The following is a 21,582-nucleotide window of genomic DNA, read 5'->3' on the forward strand; positions in this document are numbered from 1 at the left end:
CAAGACTCAACACAGCCAGATAAATAAAATTTTAAGAAAGGCATACCGATGGCCAACAGGCACATGAGAAACTGCTCAATATCATATATCATCAGAGGAATGCCAATCAAAACCACAATGAGATATCACCTCACATCCGTCAGAATGGTTACCATTAAAAAGTCTACAAATAACAAATGTTGGTGAGGATGTGGAGAAAAGGGAACCTAGAACACTGTTGGCAGGAAAGTAAATTGGTGCAGTCACCGACATTATGGAAGTTCTTCAAAAAAACTAAAACCAGAACTACCATATGATCTAGCATTCCACGCCTGCATATATATCTGAAGGAAACAAAAACACTAATTCAAAAAGATACAAGCACCCCAGTGTTCACAGCAGCATCATTTACAATTGCCAAGATATGGAAGCAACCTAAGTGTCCATCAACAGATGAATGGATAAAGATGATGGAATACTACTCAACCACAAAAAAGAATGAAATTTTGCCATTTGCAGCAACATGGATGGGCGTAGCAGGTATTATTCTTAGTGAGATAAGTCAGACAAAGACAAATACTGTAATGACATTATTTATATGTGGAAGCTAAAAAATAAACAAGCTAGTAAACATAACACAAAAGAAACAGACTCACAGATAAGAGAACAAGCTAGTGGTTACCATCAGTGGGGAGAGGAAGGAGTGGAGGGGTAAGATAGAGATAGGGCGCTAAGAGGTACAACTTACCATGTATAAAATAAGTAAGCTATAAGTATGTATTGTACAGCACAGGGAATACAGTCAAAATTTTATAATAACTCTAAATGGAGTATAACCTTTAATAATTGTGAATCACTGTTATACATCTGTAACGTACTTTTATAAATCAACTATACCTCAATTTTTAAAAAGCACATATACAGTTGTATTTATTTGTCACTATTGTTCTTAGTGTAGCCTCAATAACTCATTTATTTATTTATTTATTTTGGCCATGTTGTGTGGCATGCAGGATCTTAGTTCCCTGACTAGGGAGCACTGGATTACCAGGGAAGTCTCAATAACTCATATTAATTAAATTTTAAATCACAAAAATTAACTTCCATTTATAATGACCCAAAGATGTATCCTCTCTGTAGTATATGAGAACAAGAAGCAAAGTATATAAAATTAAATTGAGGTTAGTAGTCAACATTTTGGTATTCTAACTTACTTGGCTGTAGGCACCAGAAAGCCAAACGAGCTTAAGCAAAGAGGAAACATACTGGGTCAGGTAACTGAGAATTTAGGAGTTGAAAACTTTGGCATGGTTGACTCTAGCTACTCAAATAAAGTCACTGGGCATCTGTCTCTTTTCGTCTCTTGGTTCTGTTTTCCTCTGAGCTGGCATTGTTCTTCAGAGCTGTATGTCTTCTCATGCTAAAAAGAAAACACTAGAAGCACTAAGCTCACATGATCCCTAGTATATTAGAGCTCAGAAAATGGAGATTCAGATCATCCCTTTTTCTCTAAGTATCTGATTATTCTCCCTGAAAAGTCCCTAGTTATCTCTACTTGGGGCAGGAGCTCATCTCTGGGCCAATAGCTGGAGCTCATAGCTGACTCCAGAGGTCTGGGATACTTCAAATGCTCAGCCTGGACCACCTGACCACTCCAGTGGTCATTCAGAATAGGCAGCAGGCATTCTCTGCCCCAAGCGTGATGCTAACTGTTTTCATGAAAAGGTAGCCTTGTTTAGCAGAAAGAACACTAGGCTGATTGATACTCAAAAGACCTTGGTTTTGTTTCTGGCTCTGCCATCTCCAAACTGTGAGACCTTGAGCAGGGGATTTCACTTCCCTGGACACCAATGTTTTGTTGTATAAAATGAATGGTTTCGATTAGATGATTACAGATATAAATGCCTATAAATGTGTTTAATTAATTCAGAAAGAGTCAAAGTTTATTTGTTTGTTCAGGGGCTCAAAACAAGAATGGAGAAGTAGGTTCTAGTAGTCTTAGTCAATAACAGAAACTCATTCAAGCTATCTTAGGCAAATAAAAAAACAATCAGGAGAACTTTGTACAAAAATTCAGGGTATCTCACAGAACCCAAGGACAGGAATGGACATCATGAAAATCAAGAACAAGGAACTAGAAAACTAACAAGAACTATTGTTTCTTCTCTCTCTCTTTCCCTCTCCCTGCCTACCTCCCACTTTCTCTCTCTCTCTAGCCAGACTATTTTTTCCCCCGTTTTCCTTCATTATGCATATCAATCCAAAAATCAGTTCTTCTCTATAAATATCTACTTTCTTTGTTTCTCCTGGCATGTGGATGAGAACAGTTTTCCGTGATGGCAGTTTCTGCTCTTCATTTTCTGTAACCCTCTTTCCAGCTAAAAGGCATATAGTCAGTCATCCCCAAGCCCCACTCTGGTCTGACTGCCTTACCTCAGGTTAGGTGTCTATTCACGGCACCAGCAAAGCAGGGTCATCAATCCTGAATGTGGCTGTCTCCTGGAGATAGAGATGCTCTCAATGAAATGGGAGTATTAAATTGGGAAGACACCCCAAAATGTACCTATTTCAACATTTAGAGTCGCTTAGTCGTGTCTGACTCTTTGGGACCCTATGGACTGTAGCCCGCAGGCTCCTATGTCTATGGGCATTCTCCAGGCAAGAATACTGGAGTGGGTAGCCTATCCCTTCTCCAGGGGATCTTCCCAACCCAGGAATTGAGCCAGGGTCTCCTGCACTGCAGGTGGATTCTTTATCAGCTGAGCTACCACAGAAGCCCGTTAAACTGGGAAGACACCCCAAAATGTGTGTATTTCAACATTTAGGGTAATTTTTTAATACAGATCAGTGTAAGGTACTATTGTTAAAAAAGGAGAAAAAACAAATGTTGGAGAAGATGTGGAGGAAAAGGAACTTTTGTGCCCTGTAGGTGGAAATGTAAAATGGTGCAGCCACCGGGGAAAACAGCATACAAGTTCCTTAAAAAATTAAAATAGAACATATGATCCTGCAACTCCATTTGGGGCTATTTATCTGAAGGAATTAAAAACACTAACTTGAAAAGATATATGAACCCTCATGTTCATTGTAGCATTATTAGTAGTAGATAAGACATGGAGGCAATCAAGATGTTCACCAATAGATGAATGGAAAAAGAAAATGTCATACACATCTACACACAATGGAATATTATTCAACCATGAAAAGGGAATCTTTGCCATCTGTGACAACATGGATAGACCCCGAGGGCATTATGCTATGTGAAATAAGTCAGACAGAGATAGACAAATTCCATAGTATCTCACTATGGAGCCACTGGTGGTGGTGGTTTGGTCACTAAGTTGTGTCCAACTCTTGCGACCCCGTGGACTGTAGCCTGCCAGGCTCCTCTATCCATGGGATTCTCCAGGCAAGTATACTGGAGTGAGTTGCCATTTCCTTTTCCAGGGGATCTTCCCAACCCAGGAATTGAACCCAAGTCTCCTGCACTGCGGGCAGATTCTTTACCAACTGAGCTATAAGGGAAGCCCATGGAGCCACTGCAGATGCCCAGATAATTATGTTGTACATTGAAAACTAATATAATGTTACAAGTCAATTATATTTCAATAATTTTTAAAGGGGTAAAAAGAACTTCACTAATATGAAGAATAAAATAAATAAATAAATAAAATGGCTCATAGATACTGAGAGCGGATTGGTGGTTGCCAGAGGTGGGTGGGGGGCAGGGAGTGGGTGTGATGGCAGGGAGTGTGGTCAAAAGTACAAACTTCCAGTTATAAAATAAGTAAGTCCTGGGGATGTACAGCACAGGGGCTACAGTTAACAATACTGTATATTTAAAAGTTGTCAAGAGAGAAGATCTTAAAAGTACTTGTTACACACAAAAAAATTGCAGCTATGTGTGGTAAAGGATATTAACTAGACTTATTGAGGTGATCATTTCATAATACTTACATATATAGAAATCAAGTAATTATGTGCTGTGCCATCATGCTCAGTTGCTTCAGTCGTGTCTGACTCTTTGCAACCCTATGGACTGTAGCCCACCAGGCTCCTCTGTCTATGGGATTCTCCAGGCAAGAACACTGGAGAAGGGTTGCCATGCCCTCCTCCAGGGGATCTTTTGATCCAGGGATCAACCCATGTCTCCTGCATTGCAGGCGGATTCTTTACTGCTGAGCCACTGGGGAAGCCCAAATAATTATGTTGTACACTGAGAACTAATATAATGTTACAAGCCAACTATATCTCAATAATTTTTAAGCGGGTAAAAAGAACTTTACAACTATAAGACTTTAAGATAGATGAACATGATTTTACAAAACTTCTTGGAAAGGGATTGATTCAGAGTATAAGACCCTGAACATGAGCCACAGTGCTGCTGGTATGCTGGTAAGTCACTTCAGTCGTGTCCAACTCTGTGCGACCCCATAGACAGCAGCCCACCAGGCTCCCCGTCCCTGGGATTCTCTAGGCAAGAACACTGGAGTGGGTTGCCATTTCCTTCTCCAGTGCATGAAAGTGAAAAGTGAAAGTGAAGTCGCTCAGTCGTGTCTGACTCTTAGTGACCCCATGGACTGTAGCCTACCAGGCTCCTCCGTCCATGGGATTTTCCAGGCAATAGTACTGGAGTGGGTTGCCATTGCCTTCTCCACAGTAACACCATTTAAAAAACACAATAGGGGGAAAAAACAGTGGGAAGTGTAACCAAAAGTTTAATACATAAATATATAGTATTAGGGTCTTATATGATTTATAGATACTCAGCAATGAGGATACTGATAGATCAGTGTATGAATCCGGTGGTATTTGCTTTCTGAACTCAATTAGGAAACCAGATGGGCCAATTTCCAGTAGCAGCTCCTAGGCTAGTATGTTTTCACTACACCTCTTAGAAGAAAGGCCATCTGACAGAATGCCCAGGTGGAATCACAAGGCATTTCATATCGATATGCTCATCTCTGGTCATAGCTCTTACAGTCATTTATATGTAAATATATATTACATATTAGATAAGGAAATGGCAACCAACTCCAGTATTCTTGCCTGGAAAATCCCATGGACAGAGAAGCCTGGAGGGCTACAGTCCATAGGGTTACAAAGAGCTGGACATGACTGAAGTGATTTAGCATGCATGTATATATTACATATATAGAGAAATCTAGACTTCTCATAAATATGGAATCATATGATATGTGTGGTCTTTCAGGTCTGGCTTCTTCCATTTAGTATTGATCCAATCTTTCATCAGCACTTAATCACTTTTTATTACTAAATAATATTCCATTATACAGATATACTAGGCTTCCCAGGTGGTGCAGTGATAAAGAATCTGCCTGCCAGTGCAGGAGACTCAAGAGACATGGGTTCTGTCCTTCATTTGGGAAGATTCCCTGGAGGAGGAAATGGCAACCCACTCCAGTATTCTTGCCTGAAAAATTCCATGGACAGAGAAGCCTGACGGGCTACAGTCCATGGGGTCACAAAGAGTTAGACAAGACTGAACACACACACACATACAGATATACCCCATTTTGTTCATCCATTCATCAGCTGATGGACATTTGGGTTGTTTCTACATTTTGGCTATTGTGACTAGTGCTGCTATGAATACTTGCATATGAGCTCTTGTTTGAACACCTGTTTTCAATTCTTTTGGGTATACACCCAGGAATGGAATTGCTGGGTCATATGATAATTCTATGTTTAACTTATTAAGAAACTGCCACACTGTTTCCATAGCGGCTGCACCATTTCATGTTCTCCCCAGCAATGTGCGAGGATTATGATTTCTCCACATCTTTCCCCTCTGTCTTTTGACTATAGCTAACCTGGTGAGTATGAAGACAGATCTCAAGGTGGTTTTGAGTCGCATTTCCCTAATTACTAAGCCCTGGGGTTTTTGATTGCACAGAAAAGATTGTGCCTCTGAGGCATGGATTGTATCTTAGAGATTTAATATTCTCAGGGCTGGGAATACAGTAGGTGATTAATCATTACCTGTTGACAAATATTTCATTTGGCAAACATTTACAGTCTGGACTTTGTGTGAGCTCAGCACCAATCATAAAGAGTTATATTTAGCTTTGGGAGGTCAGAAGATCAGCGCACATGGACAGATTCTAAAGACACTATGACAACAGGCCCCTAAGCTGGCAAATTCACACCTCAACGTGAAGCAGCACAGGAAGCTTTAAAAGCTCTCTGATCCATCGCACCAAACGGTGGCTGAAGGTCAATCACAATTAAAATTGGTATAGGCAGCTATTTTAATCTCCTTTTTCACTTTGAATACAATGTGTCTTGGCAGAAACCCCTTAAAGCAGATGGGTGCCCACTTCGTAGAGGTGTTTGGTGGATTAATGTGAGCCAAACACTTCATGATGGTAAGACTGCCACTGTAATTGAAGAGTCAGGTGCTCTTATTAATGAGACTTTTAATTCTGAGCATTTGCTCCATGCAAGATCCTGTCGTAGGCAATTTATTCATAGCTGAGAATGTAATGTGCTGCTTTCAGACATTATCTCAATCTTAATAGCTCTTTCCTCTGATGCAGGACTGGTTCTGTCTGGGTTCAGATCTGAGCTCTGCCCCTTACAAGCGCTGAGATTTAACCTCTGTAAACACCAATTTCCTTATTTGTAAAGATGGAAATTAAAATGCCCATATCTTAGGTTGTTTATAGGATGAGTTAGGATAACCTGATTAACTTTACTACAATGTCTAGTATCTGGGAGAGAAGTTTAATAATGTTAGTTCTCCTTGTCTTCATTTAGAAGTAGGGCTTTATAGATATTATTCCTCTTACTTTGTAAATGGCAGAAGCAAGGCATAAGCCTCACAGTGAATGAGTCATCATCTTGTCTTCCCAGCTCATAGCCATTTCCAACTCCCTGAGGACTGTGCCCTGGAACAGGATGAGGGGCCACAGCAGTCATGTTTGTGCCATAGGCCATGGCTTTTCGGGTCACTGCCAACTGAACTGAGGGAGACAGACATGGGATTAAAGTGGGCCAATCAGATTCTTGTGTAAGAATTTGGAATTGAGACTGAGAGACAGAAAGTTAGAATCTGTATGTGGCTAGAACTGTGTCACATAATTTAGGATCTTGATGCCACTATATTCTGGCATATGGATGGGGGAGTACAGACAGTTAATCCTCAGCGAAGAGGGAAATGGGTGTGCATAAACAAGCAGCAATGAGAGCCGAGAAGAGCGTTTCCAGTACTTGGTTATAGTCTTTTATGAACCTAGCTCACATGTTTTTCTCTTGGATTCCATGAGACACTTACCTATAGCCTTATAACAAATTCTCTCATGTTGCTTCTCAGAGTTTGGTGGGCAAGATTTTCACAGGCCACAAAACTCTTAACAGGTAAGTGACTGAACTTTATTTTTCTGTGATGAAATTACATTTGAGTTCTCAATTCCACCTGACAGCAGAAAAGCAATCAAGTTCAGCTCCAGGTAAACTTAGTCATTTCAGTGTTTTTCTTGGGGGGGGAGCAGTTCCTCTCACCACCATGTCATCCCCAGACTTCTTAAGCATCCTTCTTGCCCTCAGAGGAGGCATTTAGCCCATGCTGACCCCGCTGGAGAGAGGCATTCCATCTGCTCCAGGGTCATCATGTCCTTGCAACCACTCTCTAACTACCTGATTTTGCACGAAAGCCCTCTAACAGCTCTTTGCTCACTACCAGAGATTTTTGTGCCTCTTTTAAGAACTCACTAGCATCTAAATCTTTTCATATCTTTTTTAATAAAAAAAGATACATTTGACAAAATCTCAGCAATCTTTAATCTGCAGGAAGTAGAGCCTTTTCCTTATTCTTCTCATTTCTTTCTAATACCTTGTTTAAAACATAAACTTTGGGCATTGATCTTTTGAGGGGAAGAGTCTTTTGAAACTTCAAATTCGTTTTTCTCTCAAAAACCTTGGCTGCTGTAAATCAAAAGTACTGGATTTTAAGACCATTGTTTCTACTATAAATGAGTGGCACTGGAGCGGTGAGCGGCCGAGAGGAGATACCCCACGTCCAAGGTCAGAGAAACCCCAGTAAGATGGTAGGCGCTGAGAGAGGGTATCAGAGGGCAGACAGACTGAAACCACAATCACAGAAAACTAACCAATCTAATCCCATGGACCACAGCTTTGTCTAACTCAATGAAACTAAGCCATGCTGTGTAGGGCCACCCAAGATGGACGGGTCATGGTGGAGAGGTCTGACAGAATGTGGTCCACTGGAGAAGGGAATGGCAAACCACTTCACTATTCTTGCCTTGAGAACCCCATGAACAGTATGAAAAAGCAAAAAAATAGGACACTGAAAGATGAACTCCTCAGGACTGTAGGTGCCCAATATGCTACAGGAGACTGGTGGAGAAATAACTCCAGAAAGAATGAAGAGACGGAGCCAAAGCAAAAACAACACCCAGTTGTGGATGTGACTGGTGATGGAAGCAAGGTCTGATGCTGTAAAGAGCAATATTGCAAAGGAACCTGGAATGTTAGATCCATGAATCAAGGGAAATTGGAAGCGGTCAAACAGCAGATGGCAAGAGTGAATGACAACATTTTAGGAATCAGCGAACTAAAATGGACCAGAATGGGTGAATTTAACTCAGATGACCGTTATATATACTACTGTGAGCAAGAATCCATGAGAAGAAATGGAGTAACCATCATAGTCAAAAAAAGAGTCCGAAATGCAGTACTTGGATGCCATCTCAAAAACGACAGAATGATCTCTGTTCATATCCAAGGCAAACCATTCAATAGCATGGTAATCCAAGTCTATGCTCTGACCAGTAATGCTGATGAAGTTGAATTTGAACAGTTCTATGAAGACCGACAAGACCTTTTAGAACTAACACCAAAAAAGATGTAATTTTCATTATAGGTGACTGGAATGCAAAAGTAGGAACTCAAGAAACACCTGGAATAACAGGCAAATTTGGCCTTGGGGTACAGAATGAAACAGGGCAAAGGCTAATAGAGTTTTGCCAAGAGAACGCACTGGTCATAGCAAACACCCTCTTCCAACAACACAAGAGAAGACTCTACACGTGGACATCACCAGATGGTCAACACTGAAATCAGATTGATTACATTCTTTGCAGCCAAAGATGGAGAAGCTCTATACAGTCAGCAAAAACAAGACCGGGAGCAGACTGTGGCTCGGATCATGAACTGCTTATTGCCAAATTCAGACTTAAATTGAAGAAAGTAGGAAAAACCACTAGACCATTCAGGTATGACCTAAATCAAATCCCTTATGATTATATAGTGGAAGTGAGAAATAGATTTAAGGGACTAGATCTGGTAGACAGAGTGCCTGATGAACTATGCACGGAGGTTCGTGACATTGTACAGGAGACAGGGATCAAGATCAACCCCAAGAAAAAGAAATGCAAAAAAGCAAAATGGCTGTCTGAGGAGGCCTTACAAATAGCTGTGAAAAGAAGAGAAGCAAAAAACAAAGGAGAAAAGGAAAGATATTCCCATTTGAATGCAGAGTTTCAAAGAATAGCAAGGAGAGATAAGAAAGCCTTCCTCAGTGATCAGTGCAAAGAAATAGAGGAAAACAACAGACTGGGAAAGACTAGAGATCTCTTCAAGAAAATTACAGATACCAAGGGAACATTTCAGGCAAAGATGGGCACAATAAAGGACAGAAATGGTATGGACCTAACAGAAGCAGAAGATATTAAGAAGAGGTGGCAAGAATACACAGAAGAACTGTACAAAAAAAGATCTTCATGACCCAGATAATCATGATGGTGTGATCACTCACCTAGAGCCAGACATCCTGGAATGTGAAGTCAAGTGGGCCTTAGGAAGCATCACTATGAACAAAGCTAGTGGAGGTGATGGAATTTCATTTGAGCTATTTCAAATCCTAAAAAGATGATGCTGTGAAAGTGCTGCACTCGATATGCCAGCAAATTTGGAAAACTCAGCAGTGGCCACAGGACTGGAAAAGGTCAGTTTTCATCCCAATCCCAAAGAAAACCAATGCCAGAGAATGCTCAAACTACTGCACAATTGCACGCATCTCACGCGCTCGTAAAGTAATGCTCAAAATTCTCCAAGCCAGGCTTCAGCAATATGTGAACCATGAACTTCCAGATGTTCAAGCTGGCTTTAGAAAAGGCAGAGGAACCAGAGATCAAATTGCCAAAATCCGCTGGATCATCGAAAAAGCAAGAGAGTTCCAGAAATACATCTGTTTCTGCTTTATTGACTACGCTAAAGCCTTTGACTGTGTGGATCACAACAAACTGTGGAAAATTCTGAAAGAGATGGGAATACCAGACCACCTGACCTGCCTCTTGAGAAACCTGTATGCAGGTCAGGAAGCAACAGTTAGAACTGGACATGGAACAACAGACTGGTTCCAAATAGGAAAAGGAGTATGTCAAGGCTGTATATTGTCACCCTGCTTATTTAACTTATATGCAGAGGACATCATGAGAAATGCTGGGCTGGATGAAGCACAAGCTGGAATCAAGATTGCCAGGAGAAATATCAATACCCTCGGATATGCAGATGATACCACCGTTACTGCAGAAAGTGAAGAAGAACTAAAGAGCCTCTTGATGAAAGTGAAAGAGGAGAGTGAAAAAGTTGGCTTAAAGCTCAACATTCAGAAAACTAAGATCATGGCATCCGGTCCCATCACTTCATGGCAAATAGATGGGGAAACAGTGGCCGACTTTATGTTTTTGGGCTCCAGAATCACTGCAGATGGTGACTGCAGCCATGAAATTAAAAGACACTTACTCCTTGGAAGGAAAGTTATGACCAACCTAGACAGCATATTAAAAAGCAGAGATATTTCTTTGCCAACAAATGTCCGTCTAGTCAAGGCTATGGTTTTTCCAGTAGTCATGTATGGATGTGAGAGTTGGACTTTAAAGAAAGCTGAGCAGTGCAGAATTGATGCTTTTGAACTGTGGTGTTGGAGAAGTCTCTTGAGAGTCCCTTGGACTGAAAGGAGATCCAACTAGTCCATCCTAAAGGAGATCAGTCCTGAGTGTTCGTTGGAAGGACTGATGTTGAAGCTGAAACTCCAATACTTTAGCCACCTAACGCAAAGAGCTGACTCATTGGAAAAGACCCTGATGCTGGGAAAGATTGATGGCTTTTTGAGAAGGGGACGACAGAGGATGAGATTGTTGGATGGCATCATCGACTCAGTGGACGCGAGTCTGGGTAAACTCCGGGAGATGGTGATGGACAGGGAGGCCTGGTGTGCTGCAGTCCATGGGGTCTCAAAGAGTCAGACATGATTGAGCGACTGAACTGAACTGAACTGAACTTCAAACTAATCTGAGTTTTAAGAACCTAATTTGGAACGCAAATCCATTTGGCTGAGACACTATATATATATATATATAGTGGTGACTTAACTGGGGAGGGCCAAGGAGTAACTTACAGGAAACGCACATTTTGTCAGGCTTCAAGGATTTGTCAGGCTTCAAAGGTTTGAGTTGATTCCTTGAATACTGTGAGCTGGAAACGCTGGCCTCCCAAGAATGCTTTCCATTCTTTGACCCTGTCTGCCTGTTTGAATTTCTAGGATTATCTCCTTTGCAATGTTCCATCTGCTTTCCACAATCCTTGTGTCAACTGGGGCATGGATGCTGGTGGGCAGATGGAAAGGCTGTGCCAAAGTTAGACCTGCATTTGCAAGACTACGTGAAACACAACGCCCATCCTCCTGAAGCCAGGCTGCTTTTAGAAGGAGAAAAGAGGAATGCCATTCCACCAGGCATGCTTGTGATTCCCCAACTTTGGTTTCAAACCGTCTTTATACCCTGGCCCCTGGAGAAACCTGCAGTTAAATTCTGTTCTCTCATAGCCCTTAGATAGCTATGTGTTGGGGGATCACTTCAGAATTCCAAGCTTCACTAAGAGAGCAATTTTCTAACAAGAAAACTACAATGGAGGGAGGGGGCATCTAAGATTTAGATGCAGCAAATTGGAGACCAGACAATATAATCAGCTTATTTAGAATAGTCAGTGAAAATCAGCTCTATGGGAGAGACACAACATTGTCTTGCTTTAAATGTAAGGCATCTATCAGTTAGTTAGGATTGTAGGGCTCTTAGAGTAAGTATTCCCTTTGTTACTTCTAGGTTATGGCGTACAGAAAAGTAAATTTAATGAATTTTAATGATATAATAAAAATATAATATCAGATGGAAAAAGTAGTAAACAGATGAACACACATGAACAGATCTAAACATACATATAACTACATGCATCTGGACACATATAAGAATAAAAAATGGAAGCAATAAACAGTGATCACTTCCAGGTAGTGGTATCATGAGTAGTTTACATTTTCCTCCTAAATCTTTAACATGTCTCAAATTTTTCATTATTCTTATCAAGAGAAAATAATTAATATCATACTTTTTTAAAGGGTGAAATGGGACCTCCAATTCTCATGAGAGGAAATGATAATCTGAAAGTTCTCCTGCCACATAGAAATGCTTGATGAAATATAGCAAAAATTATCTTAAATATGTGAGTGAACTGGTAAGAAAGAAGGGAAGGGCCAAGTGCATCAGTAAGAAATAGGATAGTGTGGCAAGGATGTGAGAGGCTGCTGCAACTGGGATTAGGTCCCAGAATCCTGAGTAAAGCAATTTTTAAAGGGTTGTACTCTCACTGAAAGAGCAGATTAGGAAAAATATCAGTCCACTGGCACAGACACAAAAATGTATTTGTATGTCTCTGCCTGGGTGGGAAAAATGTCCATTTGAGAAACAAAATCTGCAGGTTTGTTTTTACCTCAAATTCAGAGGTGTAAATTTGCAGAGGGGCTTCCCTGGATTCCCTGCAAGAATCCGCTTGCAATTCAGGAGATACAGGTTCGATCCTTGGGTTGGGAAGATCCCCTGGACAAGGAAATGGCAACCTACTCCAGTATTCTTGCCTGGGAAATGCCATGGACACAGAAGCCTGGAGGGCTACAGTCCATGGGTCACAAAGAATCAGATACATCATATCGACTAAACCACCACCACCACCACCAAATTTGCAGATGATCCAGAAACTGTGATGGTAAATGACCTCCAAAGTGATTAAATGACCGAAAAGTTGGTCCAGGCATGGTGATCTCTCTGTAGCAAAAGCAAAATAGCTCTTGAAGGATACACCCTAAACCCAGGGGATTCTCACAGAAAAACTGGTATCTCTAAAGATAAGCTCAGGAAGAAAAATGATGAAATGCAGAAGGACAAAGTCCTCCAAAAGAGTCAACAGACTGGAGTCAACAGCACCAAGAGGTTCCCTAGAACTGTACATAGAAGAGAGGCGATTTGAAAGAGAATGTAACATGATCACTCTGAGAAGTCTTACAGGCTTAAATGATGTAACTAAAGCACCAAAAGGAAAAAAAAAAGAAAACCAGGTCCTATGAAAGGCACTTTGCATGTTAGATAGGAGCACAGAATCTGGAGCTAAATTGCTGGTTGAAATCTCAGCTCTATCATTCATCAGCTGGATGGTACCACCTATTAGCTTGATTTCTTGATTACTAGGAGCTGGAAACTCTGGTCTCCCAAGAATGCTTTCCACCTTTTGACCCTGCCTGCCTCTTAGAATTTCCAGGATTATCTCCTCTGTAATGTTCAATTTGTTTCCACAATCCTTATGTCAACTGGGGTGAGTCACAATATTTCTGTGCCTCAGTTCCCTCATCTGTAAAGTGGGAATATTAATGGTACTTATATCAGTGGGGTATTGTGCGGATTAAATGTGTAAATATATGTAAACTGCTTAAAAGACTGCCTATCAAACTATATCACTATCTACATATATAATAGAGATGAAAGTAGATATATACATACAGTTATATATGGCATCATATATATAATATATATTCTAAATGCATATATACTAAATCCATGAATTTAAAAATAGACTCAGATATCAGACAGAAAAGCTCAGCCATATACTGTTTATAACAGGCATACTTAAAATCTAATAACTCATAAAGACTAAAAATGGCAAAATAGCCAAAAAAACAGGTAAATATACATTTAAAAAATTGATAGCACATTACTCAGTAGCAACAACAGAGGCCAGAAGAAAGTAATTATGTTAATATTAGACAAAAAAGACTTTGAAATTAAAAAGAAGTTTTTTTGAGATAAAGAAGGTCACTGCAAAATGAAAACATGAACCATTCACCAGGAATATTCAACAGCTTTGATGTTCTATGCACCAAATAATATAGTGTAATTAACAGAATGACATGGTAAAAAGGAAAAAATCACATGCAGACTGTGGCAGACAAAAATAGAATATGGAAGATTTGAATAATACAATTTATGTGGCTCAGTATATATCAAAAAAAATCAAGTTTTTCTAACTACAATGTACTACAATTTGAAATTAGTTATTAATAACAAGATAATCCCTCAGAAAACATTTTAACAAAAAAGAAACTTTAAGGGAAATAAATATATATTTATCACTACAAAACAATGACAGCAACACATAATAAAAATGTGGGATGCAGCCAAAGTAGAACTTGAGTCACTTATGTCTTAATTGTATAAATTAGAAAGAAAGAAAGCCCCAAAAGGAATAAGACAAATGTCCATTTTCTGGTTATAAAATATGACAAACTCCAAAAAGTAAAAGCTGGGAAGTAGTAAAAATCAAAACAGAACTGAATGAAATAGAAAACTAAGAAACAATAGGAAAAACCACAAAACCAAAAGTTGTTTTAAAAAAGTTAAAATAAGATGACACTGAATAACCAAAGCAATCTTGACAAATAGTGAAGGTGGAGGACCTACTCTTTCCAGTTTCAAACTTTACTACAAAGCTATGGAAATCAAGATAGCGTGGCATTCATAAACTGTTATATAATGGTTAATGAACTTTTAACAAACATGCCAATAAAATCAATGGGGAAAGAATAGTTTTTTCCACAAATAGTGTGGGGGCAACTAGAAATCCACATGAAAAATGATGAAAGTGGACCCCTGTCTTACATTATATATAAAAAATAACTCAAAATGGATCAGAGATCTAAAAATATAAAGTTTTTAGAAGAAGGCATAAGAGTAAATCTTCACAATCTTAGACTATGACTTAGATATAATACAAAAGCACAAGAAAATAAAAATGTAAGTTGGACTTCATCAAAATTAAATAATTCTTTTTTAAATGATAATACCAAAAAAGTGAAAAGACAATCCACAGACTACAAGAAAACACTTGAAAATCATGTCTGAAAAAAAAAGACATACCCAGAATATATAAAGAATTCTTACAACCCAGTAATATGAAAATAAATAATTCAATTAAAACTGGGCAAAGGATTTGAATAGATATTTCTCTAGTGAAGATATACAAACAGCCAGTAAGTACATGAGAAGATGGTCAACATCATTAGCCGTTAGGGAAATGCAAATCAAAATGGTGAAATACCACTTCACACCCACTAAGATGGTTATAGTAATAAAAAAATAATAACAAATGTTGGTGAAGATGTGGAGAAACTGGAAGCCTTGTTCATGGCTGGTAGATTATAAAATGATGAAACCACTTTAAGAAACAGTTTGACAGTTCCTCCAAAGGTTAAATTTGGAGTTACCAGTTATACGACTTCCCTGGTGGCTCAGATGGTAAAGCATCTGTCTACAATGTGGGCAGACCCAGGTTCGATCCCTGGGTTGGAAAGATCCTTTGGAGAAGGAAATGGCAACCCACTCCAGTACTCTTACCTGGAAAATCCCATGGACGGAGGAGCGGGGTAGGCTACAGTCCACGGGGTCACAAAGAGTCGGACATGACTGAGTGACTTCACTTTAGCTATCTGACAAAGCAATTCTGCTCCTAGATATATATCCAAGAGAAATGAAAACACATGTCACACAAATACCGGCACACAAATATTCGTAACAGCCCCCAAATGGAAACAGTCCAAATGCCCGTCAACTGGTGAATGGATAAACAAAATGTGGCATATCCATATAATACTTTTCAGCAATAAAGCAAAATGAAGTACTGATATGTACTATACTGTGGATGAATCTCAAAAACATGGCTAAGTGAAAGAAGCTAGTCTTATGACCACATATTGTATAATTCTGTTTATATGAAAGATTCAGAATGGGAAAATCCATGGAGACAAAAAGATTACTTGTTGCCTAGGGCTGTAGGAGGGAGGAATGGGGAATGATTGCTTAATGGGCACAGGGTTACTTTTCAGGTTATGAAAATATTTTAAAATTAGATTATGGTGAGAACTTCATAACTTTGTAAATGTGATGAAAACCATTTAATTGTGCACTACTTTTTCTTTTTGGCATACCACACAGCATGTGGGATCTTAGTTCCCCGACCAGGGATCAAACCTGAGCCCCCTGCATTGGAAGAACAGAGTCTTAACCACTGGTCTGCCAGGGAAGTCCCAGTTGTGCACTTCATGGCAAATAGATGGGGAAACAATGGAAACAGTGACAGACTTTATTTTGTGGGGCTCTAAAATCACTGCAGATGGTGACTGCAGCCATGAAATTAAAAGACCCTTGCTCCTTGGAAGAAAAGCTATGACCAACCTAGACAGCATATGGAAAAGCAAAGACATTACTTTGCCAACAAAGGTCCGTCTAGTCAAGACTATGGTTTTTCCAGTGGTCATGTATGAATGTGAGAGTTGGACTATAAAGAAAGCTGAGCGCTGAAGAACTTATGCTTTTGAACTGTGGTGTTGGAGAAAACTCTCGAGAGTCCCTTGGACTGCAAGGAGATCCAACCAGTCAATCCTAAAGGAAATCAGTCTTGAACATTCTTTGGAAGGACTGATGCTGAGGCTGAAACTCCAATCCTTTGGCCACCTGATGCAAAGAACTGACTCCTTGGAAAAGACTCTGATACTGGGAAAGATTGAAGGCAGGAAGAGAAGGGGATGACAGAGGATGAGATGGTTGGATGGCATCACTGACTTAATGGACGTGAGTTTGAGCAATCTCTGGGAGTTGGTGATGGACAGGGAAGCCTGGCGTGCTGCAGTCCATGGGGTCGCAAAGAGTCAGACACAACTGAGCAACTGAACTGAACTGATGTAAATTTTACTCAGTTAGATTACATTTTGAAAAATTAAATAAGATGAGATTAAGATCCTGGATTGGATCCTGGAACAGAAAAGAAACATTTTGGAAAAAATGGTAAAATCTAAATAATCTTTGTACTAACATTAGGGATGATGGGTGATAGTAATACAAGAATTCTGTATTATCTTTGCAACTTTCCTATAAATCTGAAATTATTCCGAAATAAAAGTAAAGCAGATCCTTTAGTGCACTTGATCTAGAGATATGGAGGGGGGTGTAGAGGAGGTATAAATAAATAATGAGGAGTGACACTTGGCATATAAACTATAAACAGTGGAGATGTAATCCTAGTATTAAGAAAAACTGTGTACCGGTGCTACACAAGGTAGGTTCCTTCACTGTCACCACTTGTCAGGTCTCTGGGCCCAGGATGGAGTCCATAATGTGACACAGTTTGAGATAAGGAACAGGCCTACTGGGGGGAATGTACAACACAAAGGTCAGCAAGAAGGGATGAGAAATGTGCTTCACTATCTTTCCATCACTGCATGGAGAGTCATGTTAGGACCTGAGTGATGTGCTTGTCAGTGGGAGGCAAACAGACTCTTGGCAGAGTGATCTGGGTTCAAGTGCTTGATGGTTGTAGCAGCTGCTGAGAAAGCCAGTTGCCCAGCACCTGGAGACTTGGGGGTGAAGGTAGGGGCCGTGGGAAGTTGCAGCTGCTCCTGCCAAGGGAAGCAAGCTACTGATCCTTTGGGAAGCTGATTTTGGTTGTGACTCCCTCCCTCTAAGAGAAGGTGGGGACAGTCCTGGCTTCTTATCCAGTCTGCCCAGAGTAAGCTCTCAGGGTTCCTTTTGCACAGTTGTATGTGACATTCACAGTCAATTGAAAATATACACAAAATGCATGGTTTCTTAGAAAAATACAACTTAATAAAACCACTCAAGGGGAAATATAATTTAGGGTTAGATTTATAACTTGAACCAGGAATTTTAAAATCCACCTTCCTCTCTTAAAACAAAGAAAGGAAGGAAGAAAGAAAAAATAAAACAGCCCATTAAGCCCAGAAGATTTTACCATTCAGACCCAAACTTCAAAGAACAGATCATTGTTTTCTTAAACAAATGTTCCAGTGAATATAAAATGAGGGAACACTGCCCACCTCATTCTATGAAGTAAAATAATTCTGATGGCAAAATCAGATAAGGACAGTATGAGAATCCAATCTTATCTCACTTTTAAAGATAGATGCAAAAATCCTGAATAAAATGTTAGTCACATGAATCCAGAAAAGCCTATTAAATACATATCATTACCAAATATGATTCATCTTAGGGATGCAAAATGGTTAAAATGAGAAAGTCTATTAAGAGGATTTATCATATTAACTGGTTAAAGGAGAAAACCATACGATCATCTCAATAAATGTGAAAATTTTTGACAATATTTAACTTTGTTTCACAATTAATATCCATAGCAAACTAGAGTAGAAAGCAAATTTCTTAGCCTGGTAAATAGTAGCTACAAAAATTATAGCAATTTTCAAAATTACACAGCAAAAATTATACATAATTGTGAAATGCTGAAAGCATTCCCTTTCAGATCAGGAACACAATGAAGTTTTGTTCTATCACCACCTCTATTCAACATTGTACTGGGGGTTTTCACTAGTGTGAAATACTTTTTTCTTGTGATAACACAAGAAAAAGAAATAAAAATTATGATGATTGAAAAGGAAAAAATAAGAAATACAAAAGAATCTACAAACTACTAGAAATAGGGTTTATCAAAGTTGTTGAAGATAAAACAGATATGTAAAATCAGTAACACTGATGTTCACCAGTCACAAAAATGAAAAAAATGTAATTTAAAATAATATTTTTTTCAATGGAAACTCTAAAATATAAAGTAGTAGGAATAAATATAACAAATGATGGGCAAGATTTTTATCAATAAAATTATAAAACTTCATTGAAGAACATAGTAGAATACCTAAATAGATAGAAATAGAAACATATTTATTGATGGGAAAATGAAACTTTGTAGTAACACCAATTTTCCCCCAGATTAGTCTAATTAATTCAGTATGATCACAATAACAAGATATTTTTTAGAACTTGAGAAGATGATCCTTAAATTCATACTAAAGATTAAAAGATGAAGAATAGCCAAAACTCTTCTTAAGAGGAAACATAAGGTGTGTGTGTGTGTGCGTGTGTGTGTGTGTGTGTAGGGAACTGATTCAAACAGACATCATCACTTTCTTTAGAAAACAGTGTGGTATTGGTCCAGAGAGAGACAATTAAGCACACGGAATAGAACAGAGTCTAGTATTAAACTCATTTGTACATGATAGTGGTGGCGTTTAAATTATAGGAAAAGGATAACCCCAATGGCACTGAGACAAGTGGCTATCCACAAGGAAAAGATAACATTATCCAAACCACAAGAAGCTCCAATATTTTGGCCACCTGATGCGAAGAGCCAGCTCACTGGAAAAGACCTTGATGCTGGGAAAGATTGAGGACAGGAGGAGAAGGGGGTGACAGAAGATGAGACGGTTAGAAAGCATCACTGGCTCAGTGGTCATGAATTTGAGCAAACTCTGGCAGATAGTAGAGTACAGGGAAGCCTGGAGTGCTGCAGCCCATGGGGTTGCAAAGAGTCAGACACACCTTAGCAACTGGATAACAACAACAACATACACTCCATACACAATTTCCAGTTGGTTTTAAAGGCCTAAAGGTGAAAAACTGTAAAATTATTGGGAAAAACTATCAATGATGTTCTGTTGTTATCTGTATGCAGAATTATTTTCTAAACCAAATACAACAAACGCTAATCATAGAGGAAGATGATACATTTGATTATGTTAAAATTAAAAACTTATTTTATAACAAAAGGCATGAGATACAACATGAAAGACAAGCTACTAACCAAGAGAAAATATTTGCTGCTCCTATGACCAATATAGTAAGCATTAAAAATAACAGATAACAACCTAAGAGAAAAACGATAAGTATGAATAAGCAATATCCAGAGAAGAACCCTGAATGTCCAGCAAACCTATGAATCCATGCCCACCAACCCTCTTTTTTTAGACATTTGTATTTCTTTATTTGTTTTCAAATTTTTTTCAAAAAAATTTGATGTTTTCTCTAGGTAGACAGGATCAGAACTGAAATGCATTGAGTTAAATTGCAGGAAACCCAGCTGATGTCAAAGAATTGCTTTGTGCTGTGAAACACACATACACACTTGTTGGACACATCAGTCAATATCATGTCTTCTAGCCTATAAACATGGTATAAAATGTTTAAAATTTAAGTCTTCTATATCTTGTCTCAGTTTTTTTTTATAGTTTTCAATGTAGAGGTTTTAAACATTTTATTAAATTTATTCTGGATTATTTTATGATATTTTAAATGGTACATGGCTCATGTGCTCAGTCGCGTTCGACTCTTTGTGGCCCCACGGACTGTAGCCTGCCAGGCTCCTCTGTCCATGGAATTCTCCAGGCAAGAATACTGGAATGGGTAGCCATTTCCTTCTCCAGGGGATCTTCCTAACCCAGGAATTGAACCTGCATGTCTTGCATCTCCTGCATTGGAGGCAGATTCTTTACCATTGAGTCATCTGATTTTAAATGGCACTTTTTCTTAAATTTAATTTTCTAATTGTTTTTTGCTAGTATATAGAAATACAACTTATTTTCCTACATTGATCTTCTATCCTACAAACATCATATATTCAGCTATTAGCTGTAGCTGTCTGTGTAGAGTCCTTAGGGTTTTCTATATAAATTATTTGCAAGTAAAAGGTTTTACTTCTCTTTTCAATTCGTATACCTTTTATTACTTTTGTTGCCTTACTTCACTGGCTAGAACCTCAACTTCAATAATGAAACAATAATGACAGCAACATCCTTACCTTGTTCCTGATCTTTGAGGGATGGAGGGTACTCACTCTTCATACTGTTAGGTATAATGCCACCTAGTGTTATAGGTTGAATTGTGTCCCTCCAAAAGTGAAAAAGTGAAAGTCGCTCAGTCGTGTCCAACTCTTTGCTATCCCATGGACTGTAGCCTGTCAGGCTCCTCTGTGCATGGAATTCTCCTGGCCAGAATAGCGGCCCTCTCCAGGGGAATCTTCCCAACCCAGGGATCAAACCCAGGTCTCCTGCATTGATGAGCCACCAGGGAAGCCTGTGTCCCTCCAAATCATAGGTTTAAATCTTAATTCTCGGCAGCTGTGAATTTGACCTTATTTGAAAATAGGGCCTTTGTAGATATAATGAAGATGAGGTTATACAAAGTTAGGATGGGCCCTAAATCCAATGACTGGTATTATTATCAAGAGATAAATATTTGGAGACACAAGGAAAAGACAGTCATGTAAAGATAAAGGCAAATATTGGAGTTATGCTGCCACAAACCAAGAAACACCAAGATTGCTGACAACCACAAGAAGAAAGTGAAGAGGAATGGCAGAAAGCAAAGAGGAACAGAAGAG

At 39.1% G+C, this 21,582-nt stretch overlaps 1 protein-coding gene across 8 annotated transcripts in view; it reads right to left on the bottom strand.

Annotated features, from left to right (window-relative positions):
- The window catches only part of PLEKHA8 (pleckstrin homology domain containing A8), a 110,922-nt gene that overhangs the window by 7,810 nt on the left and 81,530 nt on the right, over positions 1–21,582 (bottom strand). For 2 of the 8 annotated variants that reach the window (XR_014066905.1, XR_014066909.1), the window contains exon 14: positions 15,738–15,849. The exons of 2 other annotated variants lie outside the window; for them this stretch is intronic. Coding sequence is in view for 2 of the 6 variants with exons in the window: in XM_081534836.1 (XP_081390962.1) it covers positions 15,826–15,849 (24 nt within the window). In the remaining 4 variants the exon portion in view is untranslated. Of the gene's footprint in view, positions 1–973; positions 2,479–13,944; positions 15,850–21,582 lie in introns of those variants that run through there. 4 more of the 8 variants (XM_081534836.1, XM_081534841.1, XR_014066906.1 and 1 more) reach the window with 3 other exon arrangements.

The sequence above is a fragment of the Giraffa tippelskirchi genome, chromosome 10, assembly GCF_054371585.1.
Source record: "Giraffa tippelskirchi isolate mGirTip1 chromosome 10, T2T-mGirTip1v1.2.pri, whole genome shotgun sequence".
In the NCBI taxonomy this organism is placed as follows: domain Eukaryota; kingdom Metazoa; phylum Chordata; class Mammalia; order Artiodactyla; family Giraffidae; genus Giraffa; species Giraffa tippelskirchi.